The 25,416-nt window shown below is 46.2% G+C and overlaps 1 protein-coding gene across 3 annotated transcripts in view; it reads right to left on the reverse strand.

Moving 5' to 3' along the window:
- PLD5 (phospholipase D family member 5) overlaps positions 1-25,416 on the reverse strand; it is a 171,582-nt gene that overhangs the window by 59,739 nt on the left and 86,427 nt on the right. For all 3 annotated transcript variants that reach the window (XM_070401088.1, XM_070401089.1, XM_070401090.1), the window contains one exon: positions 4,122-4,290. In XM_070401088.1, coding sequence (XP_070257189.1) covers positions 4,122-4,290 — 169 coding nt within the window. The remainder of the gene's footprint in view (positions 1-4,121; positions 4,291-25,416) is intronic.

Consider the following 25,416-nt stretch of genomic DNA (forward strand, 5'->3'; position numbering starts at 1 on the left):
TGAGCCTGCAACCAAGGTATGTGCCCTTGACTGGAATTGAACCCGGGACCTTTCAGTCTGCAGGCCGATGCTCTATCCACTGAGCCAAACGGGCCAGGGCTGGCCTTGTTTTACTTTTGATGAGCTCTGACGTTATCGACACACGAACAGGCAGCAGAGAATATTAAACAGTTGTGTTTGGGTCCACAGAGACCTGGATTCCAGCTGGTTTTCCAATTTACACACTGTCTTTGTAATCTCACTGAGCTCGTTTCTTTCCTCAGTAAAATGTGGATATTCATATTTACTTTAAAAAGGCTCTGGTGAGAATTAAAGGAGTCAGTGGTAGGTAAGCACCTTTAAGTGTTAACTCCGATGGGGGGAGTCAGGCAGGGCTGCTCCGCAGGGATCTGCCTGAATTCCCCATCTTGTTTAAAGTGTGTTCTATTGACTTCAATCGATGCTCTGCCTCGCAATCTGTAATTATTGACACAGCCTAAGAATAACGGAAATAAAAGCAAAGTAAAACCAGATTTTTAAAGGACAGTTTCACAAGCATGTACATGTGATAGTAGGTTTTCGTCTCAGGAAGAATCTGGGCCCATAGTCCGTACCTGATCTCAGGTGAGGGGGCTACAACATCATCCTGTTTATTTTCTCTTGTGTGTTTTTAGGGATTCCCTCTCCTGATCATAAAAGGGAACTGGTTTTCTTTGATTGATTTTTTCCCCTCACTATTTTTGTTATTCGGCCACAAACTCAAATGCTGTCAGGGGCCGGACAGGCAAGAAGGCTTTGGTCTTACTGGCCTCCAAGTGGCAAAGTCATATCTTACTTCAATAAGAATGGGCTGTTGATAGTGATTATATAGAAAGGACTTGGAGACTGAGAAGAGGGAATGGAGGTTTGTGGAGGAAGAGAGGTGATTTCTGTAATCTATCTTAGAAAAGAGAGAAGGCCAGGATGGAACCCCTAAAGCTTTGGAGCGCGCAGGAAAACATAAGGGGGATAGAGGTTTAGGGTGATGGGTAAATCGCAGAGATAGGACATGTGACTGACAGGTGCACTGGAAGAGAAAAAGAGGCAAAAAGAAAAAGTTTACAAATAACAGAAGAAGAGTGGTTCAACCTGAGGAAAGACCTCCATGTTGAAAAAATAATCCAAGATGGAGGCTCACGGGATGTGGAAAGACACACCTAAGCATATTCTCTAAAACGACTCCACAGCAACGAGAAAAAGGAATTCCGACAAACTTCTGGCCGAAAACAAAACACTTACCTACCAAGGAAACTGGATCAGCGTGGCACGGAGCCAACCAGCTGTGACACTAAGTTAATTCAGATTACGGGAGAAGAAGACTGAAGCCCAGGCAAGGATTTCGCTTACGGGGGTGAATGAAAGAAATATATGCAGTTATTTATAGATTTAGAGACTATTTACCCACATAACCCCTAGGAGGGATACATTCAAGGATGGACTCTAATCAAACGCTAAGTAACACCAATCACCATCAAGGAGGATGAAGGGGAGAAGATACAGTGACGGAGCAATACGCTGTGGAGTTGTGTTTGATGCACCTGCTAAATAAAGATTCTGAAAACAGAAGAGATACATTACAGGGGAAGATCTACTACATAAAATGTCAAACTATGAAAACATTTTTTGTTGATGGTCAGATGGATAATTTTGTTTCTCTTCCATTTCTCTGTAGTTTCCAAACTTTCTATAGAAAGAAGCTAATACTGGGATAATGAGAGAAAAAAATCCAACCTATTCTTTTTGTTTGTTAATCCCCACCCAAGAATATTTTTCCAATGATTTTTAGAGAGAGTGGAAGGAAGGGGGAGAGATAGAGAGAGAGAAACATCGCTGTGAAATGGACACGTGGATTGGCTGCCTCCAGGGCCAGGGAGCGAGCCTGCAACTTAGGTACATGCCCTTGACCGGAATCGAACCCCGGACCCTTCAGTCCACAGGCCGACGCTCTATCCACTGAGCCAAACCGGCTAGGGCTAAATCTATTCTTTTTAAAAAGAAAGTTTCAAAATCATAAATAGACCTTAGGGAAATGGCAAATGCAGAGATGAAGATCCAGAGGGAAACCAATCAAGCAGATAGTAAACAACTTCAAACAAAACTCATTATTTAATCCAAATAACTGGGAAGACGCTCTGGCTTCATGATTTATTCATGTCCATGTGATTGGATTTAAAAAAAATTTTAAAGAGGTTAAACTCCTGCTAATCATAGTGCTTATGAGTTTAGAGAAGAATGTTGATTTCCCTTGGAAATATACTGGGAAGCGAGCAAGAGCATAATTAGGATTGCTCAACAGATGGGGAGATGGATGCCTGGAGCCACAGCAGCAACGGAGCCAGAAAGAACAGCACTGAGGGAGGACAGGAGTTCACAGGAGCGGAGAGCTCAGTGGAGAGGCCAAGCCAGAGGCCCCGCCCCCCCGCGGTGTTCCCACCAATCGCTTTCTGTGCTTCCCACTACACTGTGCAGAAAGGGGCGGGGACCATGCTTACTCCGTGTTGTATCCCCAGCAATAGCTCAGCACCTTCATAAATATTTGTTCAATAATGGCGCATTCAAAAGGATGTCGCAACCAGGTTTCAAACAGGAGAATGCTAATTGATAAGCATTTGCTGAGTGTTGAATTTGGGGAGAGATGCTTTTTTTTAACTTAATTTATTTTTTTAAATTTATTTTTATTGATTTCAGAGAGGAAAGGAGAGGGAGAGAGAGAAACATCAATGATGAGAGAGAATCATTGATTGGCTGCCTCCTGCACACCCCCTACTGGGGATCGAGCCCACCACCTGGGAATGTGCCCTTGACTGGAATCGGGACCCTTCAGTCCGCAGGCCCACGCTCTATCCACTGAGCCAAACCGGCTGGGGCTAAATATGCTATTTTGAAAGAAGGGACACTCTTTCCATTTAGGTTATGCATTTTTCACGCTGACACTGCACCAGTTTGCCTGAAATAATATTTATCCTGGAGATGAGAAGGCTGAAGAAGGGAAATGTTTCAAATCCGCAAGCAACCCCTCCTCTTCCTGGCCACGTGCCAGGATAAAGTTGCAAGAATTAATAGGACGCCGGCCCCAGTGTCCAGACATATGTGTAATATTCAAAGTCAAGTCGCCGGCCTTTCACATCATCACCCAGACGACCGGAGGAAAACATGGGATTAAGTGGAAACAGGCAAAATCAGGTTGACCAACTGGATGGGGGAGGGGACCAACCTGGCCCTCGTCTTGAAATCTATAAAAATCAAACGACGTTTGTTAGACTGGAGTGGTTTAAGGCAGTGATTCTCAATCCTGCCTGCCCAACGGATCCCCCAAGTCCTTTTTAAAAAGTATCAACGCTTGAATCCTTCTAATTAGGTAAAATTTAAATCAAATAGGCTTTCAGCCAGTACCTTCTTATTTATTTATAAAAACATTTTTTTTATTGAGTTCAGAGAGGAAGGGAGAGGGAGAGAGAGAGATAGAGACATCCATGATGAGACAGACTCATTGATGGGCCGCCTCTTGCACGCCCCCTACTGGGGATCAAGCCCACAACCTGGGCATGTGCCCTTGACAGGAATCCAACCTGGGACCCCTAAGTCCGCAGGCCGATGCTCTATCCACTGAGCCAAACCAGCGAGGGCAGTACCTTCTTTTTTTTAGAAATGGTAAACTCGGTGCCTGAAGAGAACTATTTTAAAAAGTTGGCCCTGGGTCCTGGGGACAAATTATGACACCAATTAACCAACCAAACGCCCCGGCAAGCGGTTACAGAATTAGAACCGTAAGCACGCATGTTGTGCCAAGATGAATTCCGGGGCGTGCCGGCCACAGGCACCATGATGCCGACGGTGCCCCTGAAGTTGCCCAATACAAGTCCGTATAGAGAGCCTCTGGTATGCAAACACGAAACCTGATTTTGCCCTTGAGAGCCAGGCGTCCTAGCAGGAGCTGAGCAACATGTGATGAGCAACAGCACACACACACAAATGCAGAGATGTCCATGGACTACGGGGGACAGGAGACTAAAAACATGAGCTCGCACGTGAGAAGCGGAGGCCGGAGTACTAAGGCGTGTCGAGTGCGCCCCAGTAAAACCATCGCCCGCGGATGCGCTTACCTGACACGCCGATGGGTGACTGTGGTTGAGATCCCAGTGGGAAGACACGATGTCCACCGACTTCTGGGCCATGGTGAGTAGGTTCATCCAGCCTTGGTAGAGAGACAGGTGAAAGGGTGCGTTTTCCGAATAGTTCAGGCCCGCAGGGATGTTTTCCACCAGGGCGACTCTTAGGAAAGATTTTGAAAAACAAACAAACAAGACTCAGTCAAATTGGAAGCCACGGATCTTCATACACACACTCGGAGACATCTGAAAAATACTCTTTTTTAAAAAAATATTTATTTATTTATTTATTTATTTATTTATATATTTTATTGATATTTTTTACAGAGAGGAAGGGAGAGGGATAGAGAGTCAGAAACATCGACGAGAGAGAAACATCGATCAGCTGCCTCCTGCACACGCCCCCTACTGGGGATGTGCCCGCAACCGAGGTACATGCCCTTGACCGGAATCGAACCCGGGACCCTTTAGTCCGCAGGCCGATGCTCTATCCACTGAGCCAAACCGGTTAGGGCTGAAAAATACTCTTTACTCTTCCTGGATGTACATGTTTCTCATAATTTACAGTTTTCATCAAAGAGGTCTTGGCATTTCCCCTCCGTTAATCTAGAGTTTAGGCTCTGCTTTTTCTCAGTTAGTAATCGTGTTTCATAAAATCATGGTATATGTCCCTCATGTCCAGTTTCAAACGAGCCTTGAAAAAAAAATCAGAGCTTTCTGCTCCAGCATCTTCCCCTGATAATATATTTCATTTTAAAAATATGTTTGTAGCCCCAGCCGGTTTGGCTCAGTTACTAAGAGTGTCATCCTGTGGGCCAAAGGGTCCTGGGTTTGATTTGGTCATCAGATCTTGTTATTTCATGAGTTATTGATGAACTAGAGGCCCGGTGGATGAAATTTGTGCATGGGGTGGGGTTCTTCAGCCCGGCGTGCACCCTCTCGCAATCCGGGACCCCTTGGGGGATGTCTGACTGCCGGTTTAGGCCTGATCCCATAGGAATCCCTGCGGGATTGGGCCTAAAGTGGCAGTCGGACATCCCTCTCGCAATTCGGGACCGCTGGCTCCTAACTGCTCACCTGCCTGCCTGATCGCCCCTAACCGCTCACCTGCCTGCCTGATTGCCCCTAACTGCCTCTGCCTCACCCCTCCACCGCGGCTTTGTCCGGAATGACGTCTGGAAGGTCATTCAGCTGTCTGGTCTAATTAGCATATTATGCTTTTATTATTACAGATATGCCACAATTCTGTTTCTTTGAGATATTTTTTTTTTAATATATTTTATTGATTTTTCACAGAGAGGAAGGGAGAGAGATAGAGAGTCAGAAACATCGATGAGAAAGAAACATCGATCAGCTGCCTCCTGCACATCGCCTACTGGGGATGTGCCCGCAACCCAGGTACATGCCCTTGACCGGAATCGAACCTGGGACCTTTCAGTCCGCAGGCCGACGCTCTATCCGCTGAGCCAAACCAGTCTCGGCTTCTTTGAGATATTTTATAACTTTATTTCTACATGATTGGTTTCCTTTGCAATTCTATGTATTTTAACTAAAAGACCATTCTCCAAGGAAGGGGGCCACAGGGTTCCTCAGACTGACAAAGAGGTCTCCGGCACAGAAAGGGTTACGTGCTCATACGATGGATAAAGCATCATCTGTTCCTTTTTCTTTCTGTTTCACACACATTCTTATAACAAATTTCCCCCTTTTGAAGCCTTAGAAGTGGATAAGATCCGCAAGAGAGATTTCTCAAGAGAAGAGAATCGGGTCAAAGCCAAGTTCGGGAAGCATCTAATCCCTTCTGGTTGGTAGAGAAAGTGGGGCAGGCGAAGGACACAGAAGTACTGGGAAGGCCGGCAGAGGAGGGAAAAGCAATTCCTGGGAGCCAACCAAGACCACGTTTATTATTATTATTTGATTTTTACTAAGGAACCGCATCAACGATGCATTTGTACTAGAAGTAAAAATAGAGGAGCTGCTCTGGGGGGCACGCTTGGGTTTGGGTAATGAATGTCCAGAACAAAGGCCCTGCCCACCTCCTCCCAAATGACCAGGAAAGCTGGACCGTCCCTGCAGCAACTCGGCGTCTGCTTCCTATGTCCCCGTAGAACAAGCTTCTAGAAATCAGCGTAGAAATAACTGGGCTTGTTTCTGTGACCTATCATTTCATTTCCTCTAACAACCAACAGCCCGCTTCTCTCCAGGGGCAGATGTAATGAGCATCCAGGCAGGACTCATTTCCACGGGACAGCAGCCCTCGCTCCGTGCTTGCTTCTCAACGAGAGGAGTGAACAGACCTCATTAACATCCACCTTTGGCCAAGTCCCAGGGATGCCAGCAGGCCGGCTCTGAGAGAACTGTGCCCAAAGGCGGTGGCACTATTTCTGATGTCTCGTAACAAGAGGGAAAGGCTGAATGTACAGACACAAGACAGCAAAAATCGTTTCATGGCCCTGGCTGGTTTGGCTCAGTGGATAGAGCGTCGGCCTGCGGACTGAGGGGCCCCAGGTTTGATTCCGGTCAAGGGCACCTGCCAAGGGTTGCGGGCTCGATCCCTAGTAGGGGGCGTGCAGGAGGTAGCCGATCCATGATTCTCTCTCATCATTGATGTTTCTATCTCTCTGTCCCTCTCCCTTCTTCTCTGAAATCAATAAAAAAATAATAATATATATTAAAAAAAAATCTTTTCATGCTTCTTTTCATGGTACTCTGAGATAAATGACAAATGGTTTGAACGGTGAGTCCAGGGAGCTGAGGTGGAATACATATAAGAAAAAGCGTTTGATATTGTTAGATTTTAAAATAGAATTCTGGCTGTTTTCGTTAATTATATGTATTTGTTCTCCAAAATTAATGGGATCATCAAAATTTCTCTTTCAATTCAGGAACAATATTTCACCTTCTATTTTTTAATATATATTTTTATTGATTTCAGAGAGGAAGGGAAAGGGAGCGAGAGATAGAAACATCAGTGATGAGAGAGAATCATTGATGGGCTGCCTCCTGCACATCCCATACTGGGGATCAAACCCACAACCTGGGCATGTGCCCTGACCAGGAGTTGGACCATGACCTCCTGGTACATAGGTCGATATTCAACCACTGAGCAATGCCGGCCGGTCAATACTTCACCTTTTATTTATTTATTTTTTAAAAAATATATTTTATTGATTTTTTACAGATAGGAAGGGAGAGAGATAGAGAGTTAGAAACATCAATGAGAGAGAAACATCGATCAGCCACCTCCTGCACATCTCCTACTGGGGATGTGCCCGCAACCCAGGTACATGCCCTTGACCGGAATCGAACCTGGGACCTTTCAGTCCGCAGGCCAATGCTCTATCCACTGAGCCAAACCGGTTTTGGCAATACTTCACCTTTTAAAAGAAATACCTGTAGTTCCCCTCGAATAAGCTACTAAAAAGTGCAGTCCCAACATTTGCTAGCTTTAAACGTGCATGCGTGTGTGTGTGTGTGTTAAACATAAAGAATCTCTATCAAGTATTATACTTTCGCACTTGACTTGTTAAAGAGCAGAGAGAAATGTTAAAGAGCAGAGGATTTGCAATAAGGCAGGCGAAACCCAGCTCTGCCAGTTATTAGCTGTGAAACCTTGGACACAGGATTAACTTATTAAAATCTCTTTCCACTTCTGAGAGTGAAATAGTTACTACAAAGATTAGAAGAAATAATCTATGCAAAGTTCTTTGCTCTGTGCCTGCTTCCTAGTAAGCGCTAAAGACAATTTTAAGCAGTAACTTACAGCCTAAAAGCTTACAATTAAAATGCCTGCAAGTTCTCAAACTGATATAGCACAGTCACTACAAAGGATCTACATACTTTCTCTCATCGCTGTGCAAGGGGTCGGTTATTGGACCTGCTGACCTACACAGGCTGCTTGGCGGTCAATTCATTGACTTTCATTCCTGAGGTCTTGGCTGACGGCATTAATCAATGAGCTGAGCAGGAGGCCTTAGTTCATCAATACAATTAGACTTGCACTCGGAGCAGAAGGATGCACCTCGGTGGGCCAGCTGGCTGTGATCACACCCCAGGATTGACAAGGAAGAAGGCTGACCTTCCCCAAGAGATACTGGGGTTTCTGACGTGAAGTAGAAGATGACCCACTGCCCAGGTGGCAGGTTCGCCGGTCACATGAGGAATCAGAGGGCCTGGGGGACCCGAGAGCCGAGACCCTCTGGTCCCCCAAAGCCGAGCCCGAAGCTGAGACAAGGATGTGAGACATTCATTCGGGAGGGTTCCCAGGAAGCAGGAAGGAGGGAGCAGGGTCAGTGAAAGGGGAAGGCCCATAAGAAAACCCCAATGATGCCCTAACCGGTTTGGCTCAGTGGATAGAGCGTCGGCCTGTGGACTGAAGGGTCCCAGGTTCGATTCCGGCCAAGGGCATGTACCTTGGTTTCGGGGCACATCCCCAGTGGGAGGTGTGCAGGAGGCGGCTGATTGATGTTTCTCTCTCATTGATGTTTCTGGCTCTCTCTCCCTCTCCCTTCCTCTCTGTAAAAAATCAATAAAATATATTAAAAAAAAAAAAAAAAAGAAAACCCGAATGAGCAGGTCAGAGCCACGGGCAGCTGAGCTGTGTCACGGGGCCCTCGGAGGAACTGTGTTGAACCCTCCTGGGAACTCTCATCCCACTGGAGTTGAGAGCTGCCCGGGGAGTGACTGATACCCCGGACTGATGGGCTGTCCAGTGAAGGCCAAGCCAGCTCCCAGGCACCAGACAAAGCTCTTCTGGTGGGGTTGTGGGCTCGATCCCCGGTGGGGGGCATGTAGGTGGGAGCCTATCAATGATTCTCCTTCACCATTGATGTTTCTCTCTCTCCTTCTCCCTTCCTCTCTGAAATCTATCTATCTATCTATCTATCTATCTATCTATCTATCTATCTATCTATCTATGAATGACTAGGGTCTACATGAAGATGATGGTGGCTTCAACTTGGGGGTGAGCCCTGGAGATGGAGAAGAGTGGAGAGACACAGACAGTGACCCTCCCTCACAGAGCTCACATGTTAGTGGGAAAGGCAGGCAATGAACACTAGACATCTGAAGGTAAAGCAGACAGGATATGGGTGCTATGAGGAAATTCTGCCCCATTCTTTTTTTCTTTAATACATTTTTATTGATTTCAGAGAAGAAGGAAGAGGGAGAGATAGATAGAAACATCAATGATGAGAGGGAATCATTGAGTGGCTGCCTCCTGCACGCCCCACACTGGGGATCGAGCCCACAACCTGGGCATGTGCCCTTGACTGGAATTGAACCCGGGACCCTTCAGTCCCCAGGCTGATGCTCTATCTACTGAGCCAAACCGGCCAGGGCTTCTGCCCCATTCCTGATGTCACTTCCAGGTTCAAGGGTGCTCTGTGGTGTGACACAACTTTGCCTTTCTCTAGACCAGCGGTTCTCAACCTGTGGGTCATGACCCCTTTGGCGGTCGAACGACCCTTTCACAGAGGTCGCCTAAGACCATCCTGCATATCAGATATTTACATGACGATTCGTAACAGTAGCAACATTACAGTGATGAAGTAGCAATGAAAATAATTTTACGGTTGGGTCACAACATGAGGAACTGTATTTAAAGGGCCAGAAGGTTGAGAACCACTGCTCTAGACCTTTCCACGCCCTGCTCAAGAAGGGGCGGGCGGTGAATGACCCCACTGGGAGATCGAGATACACATTCAGCTTCTTCCTCGTATCTTCCTCGTGGGAAAGCTATCCCACTCCAGCCCCCACGAGCTGTGCCTGGACAAGCACCTTTATGGCCAAGCTGACCCTTGTCCAAGGCTGACTGTGGCTGGGTGCTAAGCCTGGCTGAGCCTCCACCTGCTGCTCCTGGTCAGAACTGTCAACTTGCTCAGGAAGAAGGATGCTCGTTACTGAGCCCCCTCCGGGAGCCCAACATGGACATGAGCTGGAATTCCAATGCTGTGGGGAAGCACGGGACTTGGTTGGAAGGTCTGTAAGGAGGCTTCTCCGACAGGTCGGGGGCCTCTTGGGGGACCCTGCTGAAGGTGGCAGCCTCTGCCTTGACTTTTCCAAACAAGTCCGAGCTCCCGGGTGTTTTACTGGAATCTCTATGTTTAGTCTTCAAACCCGACCTTGTAGAAGCATGCGCTTTCTCAAGGATGCTTACCCTGCTGATTCTATCTAGAGGTTAATTTTGGTTCAAACTATCCTATATAATAAAAGGCCAGGGACCATACGTAAGTGTAACAACCAGAACGACTGCTCGACCAGCCACCATGAGGTGCACTGACCAACTCTTGGTCCCTCCACACCAGGCCTGTGATTGGCGGCTTGCAGCAGCGGGAGGAGTGGCTCCCGGGGGGGGGGGGGGTGGGGGGGGGGAGGCGCGACAAGCGGTGGCAAGCGGTGGTGAGCGGCAGTGAGCTACACACAGATGATTTCGTGCGCTGGGCCTCTAGTTGTTACAATAAAAGCCCAAGGAGGCAAGCATTCAGGGCTGTTTGCTCCTATAGCAAGCAGTCCCTTAGCATCTCTTTCACAGAAACGGGTGTCAAGAGTCATCATTCACCCGTTGCTCAGGGTCTGCTGGTCAGTCCCGGCATAATGTAGTAAGTTCTCCTGGACATTGTGATGGAATGAGGAACCATAGGTCAGAATCTAGAATGAACAACTGCAATGGACAGAACAGGTTGCGGAAATGATCATGAGGAAGGCGCTGTTGCTAGTCAATGCTTAAAAATTCCAATCCTGTTCCTGACTGGACAGAAAAATTACGGCTAGTATGACAAGTATGTGTGTCCCCCCACACTTTCATGCCCAACACAGGCCTGATAATCAATGGTGACATTCCTTCCTGAGGTTGGCCTGGGCTTTAAAACCCGTCTCAGGCTAGTGCTCCAGGCAGCTAACAGCCAGGGTTGCAGACAGGATGTAACTGAAGTTACAATTTTGAGACAAATCAGAAAATGAAGCTAATTATAATTTTCTGGTTAACCCAACCTTGCCCAGAAAATCACTTTTATTTCGAACTTTGTTGAAAATATTTCTAACAGAGACAAATACTCTCTTCTAAAATTGAAACAAACTGAGTGAATTTACTTTTATTCATTTCAAATTTTGCCTTAACACCTCCGAATACTACTTGTAGAAGACACAGGAGGTTGGCCCAACTCGGTAGAGTTCAGGATTTATCGCTGAATTTGTTGTAAAATAAGTTCTTGACGCAAACACTGTTTGGATTCAAGTTGTCTCTTTCATTGAAAGCATAGTAGAGTTTTTAGCAATTGAAGACTCAGCATCAATTATTTCTAGTACCTGTTTCCAAAGTAAGGACCAAGACTCAGATAGGAGAGCCACTCAAGACCTTAATACGAGATCTTACCTAGTAACTACATAGCAGCTAAGCTTTGCTCATCATTTCTCCGGGCTAGGGTTAAATCTTGTTCCGTGAAACAGAAACTACATGCATTTCCTCCTTTCCTTCTTCCTCTATCTTGAATCTCAGCAATTCTCAGACTCTGGGGCCACATTCACTAATCTCATTATTTGACGAATTCTTTTTTGCTCACCATGAGCTATGTCACATTGACGTGCACCCCATGGATACCAGCTACAGGACAAGCTGCCTGCTGGCCACTGAAGAGGCCAACAGCTTGTTTGGGGTCAATTCTCTATGCCTCAATGAGACCCCTCCAAGCCTTGAAAGACAGCGCACAGGGGGAAGGACTCCTCAGAGAACACGGGAGCTGCTTCTTCTCTTTTTAAAATATATTTTTCTTGATTTCAGAGCAGAAGGGAGAGGGAGAGAGAGATAGAAACATCAATGATGAGAATCACTGATTGGCTTCCTCCTGCAGGCCCCACACTGGGGACTGAGCCGTGACCTCCTGGTTCATAGGTTGACGCTCAACCACTGAGCCACGCCGGCCGGGCTGTGCATCACAGTCTTAAATCAAGGTCTCTACAGGGGGCCAGTGGGCTGCAGAGTGTAGCCGCTCAGCCCGGGGGGACAATTTTGGCTGCGATATTTCAAGTCCACCAAGGGCAGTTGGCATCATCTGGTAGAACATGCGCCATTTCCAGAGATTTAAAATAGTTTTCTAAATGTGTCTTTTCACAGTCTGAATATGCTTTCAGCTTCTTCTGAGTTGAGATGCTAAAAGGGTGGGACCATTTTTAGTCACTTTTGCGGGGAGAGGGTCGCAGGGGGACAAGAGTCACCGCAGGAGACCGATTAGAAGACCACAGCAATAATCTAGGGCCTGGTGGAAAGATGGTGGTGACTTAAATGTATTCTTCTATTTAAAAAAAAAAAATATATATGTATTTATTGATATCAGAGAGAAAGGGAGAGAGATAGAAACACCAATGATGGGAGAGAATCATCGATCGGCTGCCTCCTGCACGCCCCACACTGGGGATAGAGCCTACAACCCGGGCATGTGCCCTGACTGGAATCGAACCGTGACCTCCTGGTTCATAGGTCGATGCTCAACCACTGAGCCACTCTGGCTGGGCCATTCATCTATTTTTTAAGACTCAAGGAAACTTCTTCATATTTTTGAAAAGTATTACATGTCTAGTACTAGCCAAGCAGTATGATGATCCCCAGTGTAAAAGGAAGACTCTGCCCCGACTCCTGGTCACTCTGTCTTCCAGCGTCTGGCCCCAGGGGCAACTACTGTCATCAGATGCATCACAACTAAGACCGTTCCTGCACACACGTTCACTAACTTACCTGCTTTCTATGTTGGATACTTTCAAGCATGCGGGATGATTTATTCAGGCATGCATTTCCTCCATCGACTCATCTGGAGGAAGTCAGGACCTCCGGAAAGGTCTAGTTCAAGACCAGAAACAGAGGCTGCCCACAGGCTACTTCCATTTCTCTATCAGGTCATCCAAACTCCCGAGCTGGCCCGTCCCATGTGGCTCAGTGGTTGAGCGTCAACCTATGAACCAGGAGGTCATGGTTGGATTCCCGGTCAGGGCACATGCCCAGTTTGCGGGCTCGATCCCCGGTGTGGGGCGTGCAGGAGTCAGCCGATCAATGATTCTCTCTCATCATTGATGTTTCAATCTCTCTCTAGCTCTCCCTTCCTGTCTGAAATCAATAAATATATATATATTAGCCGAAACCGGTTTGGCTCAGTGGGTAGAGCGTCAGCCTGCGGACTGAAAGGTCCCAGGTTCGATTCCGGTCAAGGGCATGTACCTGGATTGCAGGCACATCCCCAGTGGGAGATGTGCAGGAGGCAGCTGATCGATGTTTCTCTCCCATCGATGTTTCTAACTATCTATCTCTCTCCCTTCCTCTCTGTAAAAAATCAATAAAATATATTAAAAATATATATATATATATTAACAAAATTTTCAAAAACTTTCCCCAAACCAATAAACTCACCCACCATGCAACAAGCAGAAAAGCCCAATCGTACACCAAGGGAAATATAAGTTTGTTAAAACACACACCTATTTATGCATACAAATTTTTTTTTAAAGATACAAACTAAAAACAGGAAGTTCATGTAAAGCTGAACCCATCCCATAAAACCCTTTACACGACACCCACACACCCACTCCCCGGTCAGGAAATGCGTTTCCCATTAACTTTTCAGAGAGAAATCACATTCAGCTTCTCAGAGGAGGAATCGAGGGGTTGAGATGTGCTTCTGGGCTAAGCTGCCATTTGCTCTTTTCTCGTTATTAGTTTGGAGGGCGAAGTTTCGGTCAATGGCTAATTCATTCCTGGCGAGGGATTTAAAATGTCACTGAAAGGGAAACTGCAGGTGCTAGCGGTGCATGTGGTCTGAGCACAGAATATTAAGCCAAATCCTCCCATGCTTTAACTACTTAGCATCTGCAGCTGCATCAACTTCTGGATTGTCTAACTTAGCGGTTCTCAACCTGTGGGTCGCGACCCCTGGGGGGGGGGGGGTTGAACGACCCTTTCACAGGGGTTGCCTAAGACCATCGGAAAACAGGTATATAATTACATATTGTTTTTGTGATTAGTCACTATGCTTTAATTATGTTCAATTAGTAACAATGAAATTGGGGGTCACCACAACATGAGGAACTGTATTAAAGGGTCGAGGCACCAGGAAGGTTGAGAACCACTGGTCTAACTGATCACTGTCAAAAGAACACTACCGCTCAACTTAGAAAAATGCACGTTAATACCCACATATCCATCGTGAAATAATAGGACAGTACAGCGTGGCTCAGTGGTTGAGCATTGACCTATGAACCAGGAGGTCGCAGTTCGATTCCCAGTCAGGGCACATGCCAGGGTTGCGGGCTGGATCCCCAGTGTGGGGTGTGTAGGAGGCAGCCGGACCACGATTCTCTCTCATCATTGATGTTTCTCTCTCTCTCTCCCTCTCCCTTCCTCTCTGAAGTCAATAAAAATATATTGGGGAAATAAATAGGACACTACATATTGCTTTCCCACCCGATTCCTGACACAGGGCTCTGAAACCCTTGTAATCACCTGGGTGATAGGGGTGTTTTTGTTCTAATGAGGTGGCTGAGTGGGCTCCCGGATGGCTCCTGCGTGGGGCTGGTCACGGGAAAGACCAAGTCATGGGTACAAGCTTGGGATGTTCAGCCCTGACCCCCCACTGCCTTGAGCGGGAAGAAGAGCTAGCAGTGGAGTTAATGGTCAATCGTGTCTATGTGAGGAAAGGTGCATAAAAATCCCAACAGTATGGGGTTCACAGAGCTTCCAGGTGTGTAAACCCAGCCATACACCCGGAGTGTGACCCGCCCCGACTCCACAGGGACTAACGGCATTCAGGACCCTCTCAGGCCCTATGGATCTTCTCATCTGGCTGCTCCTGTATCCTTTCCACGTCCTTGATAAACTGGCAAACATCCGTGTTTCCTGCATTCTGTGACCTGCTCCACCGAGTAAATGAATCCAAGAGGGAGGAGGTCATGGGAACGTCCAGTTTGCAGTCAAACAGGACAGAAGTCGTGGGTAACCGGGGGACTTCTTACTTGGGATTGGCTCTGGAGTGGGGGCAGTGTCATGGGACTGAGGTTAAGGAACCTGTGGGATCTGAAGTTATCTTATATAGACAGTATCAAATTGAGCTAAATTACAGAACAACCAACCTGTTGGTGGTGCACAGAATTGCTTGCTGTGGGAAAAACCTCACACATTTGGTGACCGAAAGACTTTTCTTCTTCTTCTTCATCTTTTTCTGATGATGGTGATGATGAGAGCTGCCACTTACTACGTATGCCCATGTGCCAAGTACTCTGCAGGCATCATATTACCTTGTGACACATTTTTAAGATGAAGACAGTCAGGTTTGGGGGATGTAAGAGGCCCCAAGTCACAAGCTGGTAATAGAATCAGCTTTCAAACCTTGTCCTGTCTGGCACCAAGATCTGCCCTGTTCCACGCGTTCCCCATGAAGCCTGTCCTGTGTGTACACAGGACTGTGCAAGGAGACCAGTGGAAAAGCCAGCCTGCTGCTGACCGGGAAAGGACACCAGTGAATAGAACACCAACAAACTTCAGTGGGCGGGCCTCCTCCTTTGTTCTTTTGCTGTATAATAAAACATTTACTACTTCCACCCATAACTGTCTATAATCCACATTGATGGATTTTTAAAAAATATTTTTATTGATTTTAGACAGAGAAACATCAATGATAAGAGAATAATCATCATCTGTTGGTGGCCTCCTGCATGCCCCCTACCCAGGGATTGTGCCCGCAACCCAGGCATGTGCCCTGACCAGGAATCGAACCCGTGACCTCTTGGTTCATGGGTCGATGCTGAACCACGGAGCCACACTGGCCGGGCCATTGATGGACTTTTAATCCTGAAAGGACCACATTAATTAGCCAAATCTAGCTTCTATTTTCTCCAGCAGCTGCTATCCATCCTTTCAAAGAGTGTTTACTGCTCTGAGGGGTATAATTTCTCGCCTTGAACTCTTGATGGATTTCAATATATTGTAAAATTTATGAACTCTATTATAAAGTATAATAGTTATTAGGTATCATAGACACAAGAAAAATGAACATTAAAGTGTTCTATGAAGTTTCTTATAAATATGTAAATATTTTAAATAATGAGCGATAAACCTTTCCTTCATATTCACATTATAATTAACTTTTTAATTTAAGTAGCATCCCAGAAGCTATAAATTTAGGCTCCTGATTCACTTCCAAATCACCTTCTAAATTATATTTGCTCTCATTACCACCCGTCTATGAAAAACTTCAATCTTGCAATACTCTAATCTCGGAAGTTTAAAAATTCATAAGATAAAATTAGAATCTGTGTAGGAGACATGAGGCTTTAGTAAAAGAGATGCTGAACTAGGTCATCGGAACTTGCTTCTAGGCCAAAGTCTGTCTCCTTTTCAAGTTATTTCTTTGAAAACAACTTCACCTATGAAACCGTGAGGTCCCTACCAGAGTTACGATTCTAAATTGTGGATGTCGAAACTCAGAAAACTATTTAAACTCGTTAAAAAAATTACAAGTTGTACATATGCGTGTGTATAAACAGCATTTTATATAATATCAGAAATAAGTTGGCCTGGGCTGGGTAGCGCAGTTGGTTAGAGGATCGTCTCCATACGCCAAGGTTGCAGGTTTGATCCCAAGTCAGGTCACATACAGGAAACAACCAATGAATGTATAAATAGGCGGAACAACAAATCTCTCTCTCAAATCAATCAATAAAAATTTAAAAAATATTAAAAAAAGAAATAATTTGCTGATACAATGACACTATAGTTACATGTGAACAATGTGCTCTCAGTTTACATGGCAAAACGGTTTTAAAAAACACACAAATAATCATTAAGTTCAAAACATCTTAATGTTTTGAAACTATGGCTACTGGGAAGTTCTAATGCAATTCATTATTTTTAAGTATCTAAAATCTTTCACCACACTCCTCCATCTTGATCCCATAGGGCAGGGGTGGGGGACCTTTTTTTCTGCCCAGGGCCATTTGGATATTTATAACATCACTAGAGGCCTGGTGCACGAAATTCGTGCATGGGAGGGGGGCATCCCCTCAGCCTGGACTGCACCCTCTCGCAATCCGGGACCCCTGGGGGATGTCCAACTGCTGGTTTAGATAGGCCCGATCCCACAGGGATCCCTGCAGGATTGGGCCTAAACTGGCAGTTGGACATCCCTCTCACAATCCAGGACCGCTGGCTCCTAACCGCTGGCCTGCCTGCCTGCCTGATCGGCCCTAACCATCCCTGCCTGCCTGATCGCCCCTAACCACTCTGCCTGCTTGCCTGATCGCCCCTAACCATCCCTGCCCGCCTGATCGCCCCTAACCGCTACTGCCTTGACCCCCACTGCCACAGCTTCGTCCAGAAGGACATCTGGAATGATGTCAGGAAAGTTGTTTGGCTGTCCGGTCTAATTAGCATATTATGCTTTTACTATTATAGATTCACGGGCCATACAAAATTATCCACTTAAAAATTAGCCTGCTCTATTTGGTCAAACATTTAATTAACTCACCCCTAATGCCTTGGCAGGGCCGGACCAAATGATTGCACGGGCCTTATATGGCCCGGCCCAACGCCTGATGTTCCCCACTCCTGTCATAGGGAAACAGAAATAGCCTAATCACTCAGTTTGGAAAAATAAAAGAGCGTTTCTCTTCCTTTCTTGTTTAACCACTCTCAAACTTGGACATGCCATGAACCCTCTTCTGCATTTTATTATTTTTGGATTTGAGGGGGAGGGAAGGTGAGAGGGAGTGGGGGGAGGAGAAGATGGAAGGAAAGGGTATAAAATTATAACCTAAGGCAAAAATAGAAAAGGAGAAAAAACTTACAGGCAGTTAAGGGAACACTGGTATTCTCATGAAGGGGAAGATGGCATTTAGCAATGGAAACCTGAACTGAAAGGATACACCCAAAAAGTATGCCCTAGCCAGTTTGGCTCAGTGGATACAGCGCTGGCTGGTGGACTGAAGGTTCTTGGGCTCGATTCCAGTCAAGGGCTCGATCCCTGGCCCTGGTCAGGGCACCTGTAGGAGGCAACCAATCGATGTGCCTCTCTTACATCGATGTTTCTCTCTCCATTCCACTCTCTCTAAAAAAATATGCTTGGGTGAGGATTAATAAAAGAAGGAAGGAGGGAGGACACAGGAGGGAGGAAGAGGAGGAGAAGGAGGGAGAGGAGGAGGAGGAGGAAGAAGTCTACAAAGAACATGTAGACTGTCTTTCTATAATTCAAACTGTAGTACAGGAAATACTTCCCCCCCTGCTTTTATTCCCTCCAGGAGTCTCTAATTGGAATTCAACCAGTCCTTTCTGATCAAGTTTAAGGGTGGAAATTTCCAAGGCTCTGATTATTGTTCAACATGGATACTTTGAGCAAGGTCCTATCTGAGTAGAATACAGAATTTACTGAATTTCACTTTTTATTCTTATAGAGTACAGAAGAATATGTTACCTGGAGAAGGTCACGGAGAACACAGGTACATGGTAAAAGGCAAGTACCATGTAAAATTTGAAGCCAGGTAATAGTACACTCAATGGTTCTCTTAGCGTCCACACTTAAATGCCAAAGCTCACTTGGTTCTAGAATCAATTGTTTTCTGCAAAAAGTCACCTCAGTAGGAACTCCAAACCATTCTGGGTAGCCAGGACATGTCGGCAACACCGATTATAACAACATATTATCAAGTCTTAAGAGATTCCAGTGCAGGAAGAGCTAGCTTCGTCTCGTGTTCCCTAAACACATGCTGTGAGCAGTCAGTACATAACTTTGGCACCTGCCTCCCTCTCTTTCTCCTACAAGGATGGACACGCATATGGGACTCCTGTCTCCTGGATATCTTCCCAGGGAGGCCAATGAGAATCTATCACTCCTCTTCCCGCAAAAATGAATAGAATCAAATCCTCCTGAACTCAGTGGGTAGTAACAGTGCCTTTAAAAAGACGGTCATGCCTATTCCTCAGCCTCCCCTAGAACAAACATTAAGGATTGGTCTCTAGGGGAGCGACGTTTCCTTATTTCAATTCCTGTGGATAAATGTGGCCAGAGCTCTTAGCCCCTGTGCACCAAGACAAGGAGAGGGAGGTGAATAGCATTCTAGTGAAGCTTCGTCTGCAACTGAAATACCAGGATCAAGAAAATACAGTGGGGCCTTGACTTACGAGTGTCCTGACTAACGAGATACCAGCCGTCTCTCGGCCGATTTTTTTGCTTTGAGTTGCGAGCTAAAATTCGGGTTACGAGCCAGCTTCAGATACCCCACTGCTAGTTGGTGCAGCGAACGTCACAGTGAACGCCACAACATCAGCCCAGCATCACGTGTCTCACTCGTTCACTTTTTGATTTGACATACGAGTAATTTGAGTTACGAACTCCGCCACGGAACGAATTAAACTCGTAAGTCAAGGCCCCACTGTACCGTAAGTGTGTGCTCCAGGTGTAGGCTGCACTATGACTGGTGATGGGAGAGAGTGTGGGATTTGCTACTTCAACCCTTAGTTCAATAGGAAGAAACTAAGAGAGAGAGAGATCTCGTTGCTTTTCAAGGTCGCAGGGCCATCCAGTGACCAAGCTGGGCCTGGTTTCAGAGCAGGCTTCCAGAATGCTGTCCAGTGCTCCTTACTCACCAAACTGATCCCTGATCTTTTTTTAGAATATATATATTTTTATTGATTTCAGAGAGGAAAGGAGGGAGGGGGGAGAGAGATAGAAACATCAATGATGAGAGAGAATCATTGATTGGCTGCCTCCTGTACACCCCCTATTGGGGATGGAGCCCGCAACCTGGGCATGTGCCCTTGACTGGAATCGAACCCGGGACCCTTCAGTTCACAGGCCAACACTCTATCCACTGAGCCAAACCGGCCAGGGCGAAATGATAAAGTTCTACTGAACATTGAGACTCAGGCCCTCAACTCCAGCTGCACTGACAATTTATTCCTGCATCATGTAACTTTTTGACTCTCCATGCTGACTGCATGTTGGAGGATTCTGGCATAAAGAGTAGGCTTAAGAATCAGAGGGGCAAGCTTTAAGATTCCACTTACGCTGGAAAAATTACTTAGACAAGTGAGCATCAGTCCTTTACGTAAACAGAAATTCAACACATGCCCAATAGGGTTGAAGGGAGAAGGACAACCAATGGCTATGAGCTGGGGTTTTTAAGCTTGAGTTTTGGGCTTAAACTCCTGTCTCAGTCCCTTTCCATCCGGGTTATCTTGGTAAATCATTTAACTCCTCTGTGCCTATTTCCTTGTGTGTAAAAAGGGGAAAGAGTCAGTTTTCATACTACTGTTGTAAGAAGTCAATGACATAATGGATATAAAGTGCTCAGTAGAAGTACCAGTTATCATTATTTCAACATTCAATGATTTACTGTATTTTAAGAATTTAGTATTAAAATCAGTGCCTATTTGGAGGGCAGCAAATTCCAAAGCTGCCATTTTGTTTTCAATATAGTTTATAACAGAGACGCTCAACAGCTGAGTGGCTGCCTCGAGAACCAGAATGTTCTATCCCTGGACATGACCAGACATTCCTGGCTTTCCATCAAGACTGGGGATAAGGTCTCCTGTACTGGGAAGACCTTGGATGACATGACTTTTTAGCTTCTTCTCAAATTTAGCATTTTTCATTTTATGACATATTATATCTCTGCTTAGAATGCTACTATTATTAACATTTAGGTAACATACAGACATCATTTTTATAAAGAACCTGTAATTGGGAAACGTTCAAGAATATGTCCAATCTTTCCCACCAGAAAAATGTAAGTCCATCTACTTCTCTTATTGTAGCAATCATAAAGAGAACCTCAACTGAAGCCAGCGATCTCATCTCAGAATGAACTCTCAATTTTCTTTTAAAACTTGTATGTCTTGTTCATTTGTCAATCTCATGAAACAGGAGCCACGTCCTTTGTCAGTTCTGCTTCTGGTGATATTACGAACTAGGTCAGAGGTAGTTAAATTAAAAAAAAAAAAAAAGGGTCCATCGCTAAGAATCTCATTTCAAAAAATAACTTGGCCATGCTCCCTGTTCAAAATAAACTCCTTTCTCTATTCTGGGGCAATCCTGAGATGTTTCTGAGAAAAGTGCCATTATGAATGCTAGCCAAAGAAATTCACCACAGAGAGGAATGAGGGACAAGAGTCTGACCATGCGCTATGATGCCACCCCTTATGATGGAGGGCCGACGGCCAATCACTTTCCTCTCGTGTCTCAATGCCTCTGAATAAGGATCGTTAGTGGGGATGAGTCCTGGGTACCTGGTCAAGAAAATATTAAAAAGCTTGCTTCTGCCTGGCCAGCGTGGCTCAGTGGTTGAGCGTTGACCTATGAACCAGGAGGTCACGGTTCGATTCCCGGTCAGGGCACATGCCCTGATTTTGGGCTCATCCCCTGTGGGGTGTGCAGGAGGCATCTGATCAATGATTCTCTCTCATCATTGATGTTTCTCTCTCACTCTCCCTCTCCCTTCCTCTCTGAAATCAATAAAAACATGTATATAAAAAAAAGCTTGCTTCTACTGGTGCTTTTTTGTTTTTTTTGTTAATCCTCACCCGAGGATATTTTTCCATTGATTTTTAGAGAGAGTGGAAGAGAGAGGGAAAGACAGAGAGAAACATCAAAGTGAGAGAAACACATTGATTAGTTGCCTTCTGCACGAGCCCTGACCAGGGCTCTGTCCAGGGAGGAGCCTGCAACCCAGGTATGTGCCCTTGACCGGAATCGAACCCGGGACCCTTTGCTCCGCAGGCCGACGCTCTATCCACTGAGCCAAACCGGCTAGAGCTCTACTGGTGCTTTTTATCTTCAGCTTGAAAGAGAGAGGCTCTGGAACGGGTTGTCAGAAACTTCTCGAAAAGTGACTTGCCCACGAAGGAAAACAACAAAGGGACTATAATGGTGACATTAAGTAGGACGGAAGGATGTGTCCTGGGCCATAAAAGAAGATGTGAGGAGAGAAAGGGTGGCGACCAGACACACTGGGCTTCCACACACTCCTTTCCCCAGAGCAAGCGAGGTCCAGGGAGGCGGTCCCCAGGGAACGTGGTCCTTGATGTGGGACCTGGAGGACATGGGCTCCCTTGGAGCAGAAGCAGTTCGCTTTGTTCAGACTCCTCTGCGGTCACACCTGCCAAGCGCTGCCCACGGGCGCTGCCAGGACTGGACACTCTGGGGCCGGGTCCCACAGGCGTGTGCTGAGGGGCAGACGAAAGGGAGCTCCCAGCCAGGGGGCCCTTATGCTTCATTGGCGAGTTGTCTTTTGTCGTTTTACTTTCCCTGGAACGACTTTTGTGCATTGGGACTGGAGGATGCCTGGCAGAGGGGAGTGGGAAGTGGTAAAGAAAAAGGAGCTTATTGTTTTGTTTTTTAAAATATATTTGTATTGATTTCAGAGAGGGAGAGAGAGATAGAAACATCCACTATGAGAGAGAATCATTGATTGGCTGCTTCCTGCACGCCCCCTACTAGGGATGGAGCCTGCAACCCGGGCATGTGCCCTTGACCGGAATTGAACCCGGGACCCTTCAGTCTGCAGGCTGACACTCTAACCCACTGAGCCAAACAAGCTAGAGCTAATTTTTTTTTAAATGCGTCAACTGGGGGTTCACGTTGAGCAGCACAACAAGAAGCAAAGCTCTCATGTCTAACTTGTGAGCAATTTTCCGAGCACATTTAAAATATATACACATACCTAGGCCTGTCGATGAAAACGGAAGCATTGTGGCTAATCGATGTGAAGGGAGTGCTGAGGCAGCTGGCCCCAGGGGGTGGAAACTTCAGGAATGAAGGTGCTGACAAGCACATTCCACTTCCAGAAACCCTTCATACTAACGTCTGAATAGTCAACGTCCAATCTGAGCATCTGACAAGGATGCTGTAGACAGACCAGAGCTTGGTCATGACTGGCTGTGGCTCTGAACCTTTAGTCTGTGAACCAGCCCTAAATGAGGCTGGGATGGGAAGAACGAGAAGAACCCTCTAGATTACAGCGGTTCTCAACCTGTGGGTCGCGACCCCTTTGGGGGTCGAACGGCCCTTTCACAGGGGTCGCCTTAGACCAGGGGTGGGCAAACTTTTTGACTCGAGGGCCACAATGGGTTCTTAAACTGGACCGGAGGGCCGGAACAAAAGCATGGATGGAGTGTTTGTGTGAACTAATATAAATTCAAAGTAAACATCATTACATAAAAGGGTATGGTCTTTTTTTTTTTTTTTTTAGTTTTATTCATTTCAAACAGGCCAGATCGGGCCCGTGGGCCGTAGTTTGCTCACGGCTGCCTTAGACCATCGGAAAACACATATATAATTACATATTGTTTTTGTGATTAATCACTATGCTTTCATTATGTTCAATTTGTAACAATGAAAATACATCCTGCATATCAGATATTTACATGATGATTCATAACAGTAGCAAAATTACAGTGATGAAGCAGCAATGAAAATAATTTTATGGTTGGGGGTCACCACAACATGAGGAGCTGTATTAAAGGGTCGTGGCATTAGGAAGGTTGAGAACCACTGCCTAGAATCTAAGTTCCACCAGGTCAGCAATCAATCTCAATCTCTCTCTCTCAACACCCCTTTCCCAATGAACAATGCCTACCTATGCTTGACATTTAGTAGGTACTCAATAAATACTTGCTGAATAAATACATATTATTGCCATTATTTTTTTAATCCTCACCAGAGGATATGTTTATTGATTTGAGAGAGAGAGGAAGGGAAAGAGAGAGGGAAGGGAGGTAGGGAGAGAGGGAGAGAGCCACCAGACCAGGGTACCATTATTATTTTGATTAACAAAATCTCTTATTATTCTGAATAACAGAAAGCTAAAAAGAAATGCTTTATTCTTTAATTAAAAAAAGATAAGAAAAGAACCCTGGTTGGCTGTTGATGACATTAGTATTATCACAAAACTACGGGGGTTCTTTACTTCTTGAAATACAAATGCAAAGACCACATACGTGGTTTGCAAAGCTGAGGCTGGTCGATTTATGTCCTCAGCTATCTTCATCGCTGTCCCTTTAGTTTAGTGTTCCTTTGTAGTTTAGTTTTCTGTTACTCCTCACCTGAGGCTATTTTACCATTAATTTTTAGAGAGAGTGGAAGGGAGGGGAGGGAGAGAGAGAGAGAGAGAGAGAGAGAGAGAGAGAGAGAGAGAACATCAATGTGAGAGAGACACATTGATCGGTTGCCTCCTGCACCAGGGCTGGGGATCGAGCCTGCCACCGAGGCCTGAGGTACGTGCCCTTGACTGGAATCGAACCCAGGACCCTTCAGTCCACAGGCCGACGCTACCCACTGAGCCAAACTGGTTAGGGCTCTTGTAGTTTTAAAGGTGGCACCTGACAGCCAGTTTGCTCTATTTATCCATCGGAAGCTGACAGCCCACGGCCGACGGCAGGTCTTAACACAGAAACCCATGCCCGCACTTGCCACACAAGGGCCGGAGGGCACCCCATGGAGTTCTCGCGCCTTCCTGGTCCTCACCCAGAATGGTCTCGGCCAGGAAGGGCACTCAGATTGCTCCAGCGCCTTTGCTGCCGGGACCTGCAGCCCTCCCCCAATTCCTGGGGTGTGGGTGCTGCTGGGCCTCTCAGGATCCTGCACTCGAGCCTGTCAACTCTAAAACCCTGACTCAACGGGAAAGCGCATTAAGCCGGCGTTTTTGCTCGCAGTGGAACAGTGGGGAAAGCCATTTACATTTTTACGAGGTTTCCACTCTCCCGGCGCTTCTATATTTCAACAGGCTCCGCACACGGGGTCGGGCTCCCCAGCAGGTCAGAAGCGGATTATGGCGGCGAGGGGGAAGCAGGAGAGAGCCCCAGAGGACGCGAAATCAAGAAGCAAAGCTGACAGACGCAGGGTGTGCCCGGCCGAGACTGCGAAACCATTATGTTTCCAACAAAGAGAGGAAGTACAGCCCCGCAGAGTCGGGTCCTGGCACTTCAGCGTTAAAATCGTTATCTCCACCAGAGGCCCGAGGTGGAGAATAAAATGTGACAGAGACAGAAAGGAACATGATCCATTTCAGTCTCCCCTTCCCTCCCCCCTCTCAACAAAGCGATCCACCGAGGATGCATTTGCAGAGGGAGCCTCGCCAAGACCATTAGGCAAATGAGAGCCAAGGTTCGGGATAAATGCAAATAATGCGGGGTCAGGTGAGTAAAAAGCAAGATGCTCGCATTACAAGGATCAAAGGCATTTCCATTAAAAAACTAATTTGCATGCGAAGCCAAAGTGACTCAAATTACTCTTTGCTAAAAACAAAGAAAGTGAATTTGTGG

Source organism: Myotis yumanensis, unplaced genomic scaffold (assembly GCF_028538775.1).
Source record: "Myotis yumanensis isolate MYYU_CA2020_CCGP unplaced genomic scaffold, mMyoYum1.0.hap1 SCAF_22, whole genome shotgun sequence".
Classification (NCBI taxonomy): domain Eukaryota; kingdom Metazoa; phylum Chordata; class Mammalia; order Chiroptera; family Vespertilionidae; genus Myotis; species Myotis yumanensis.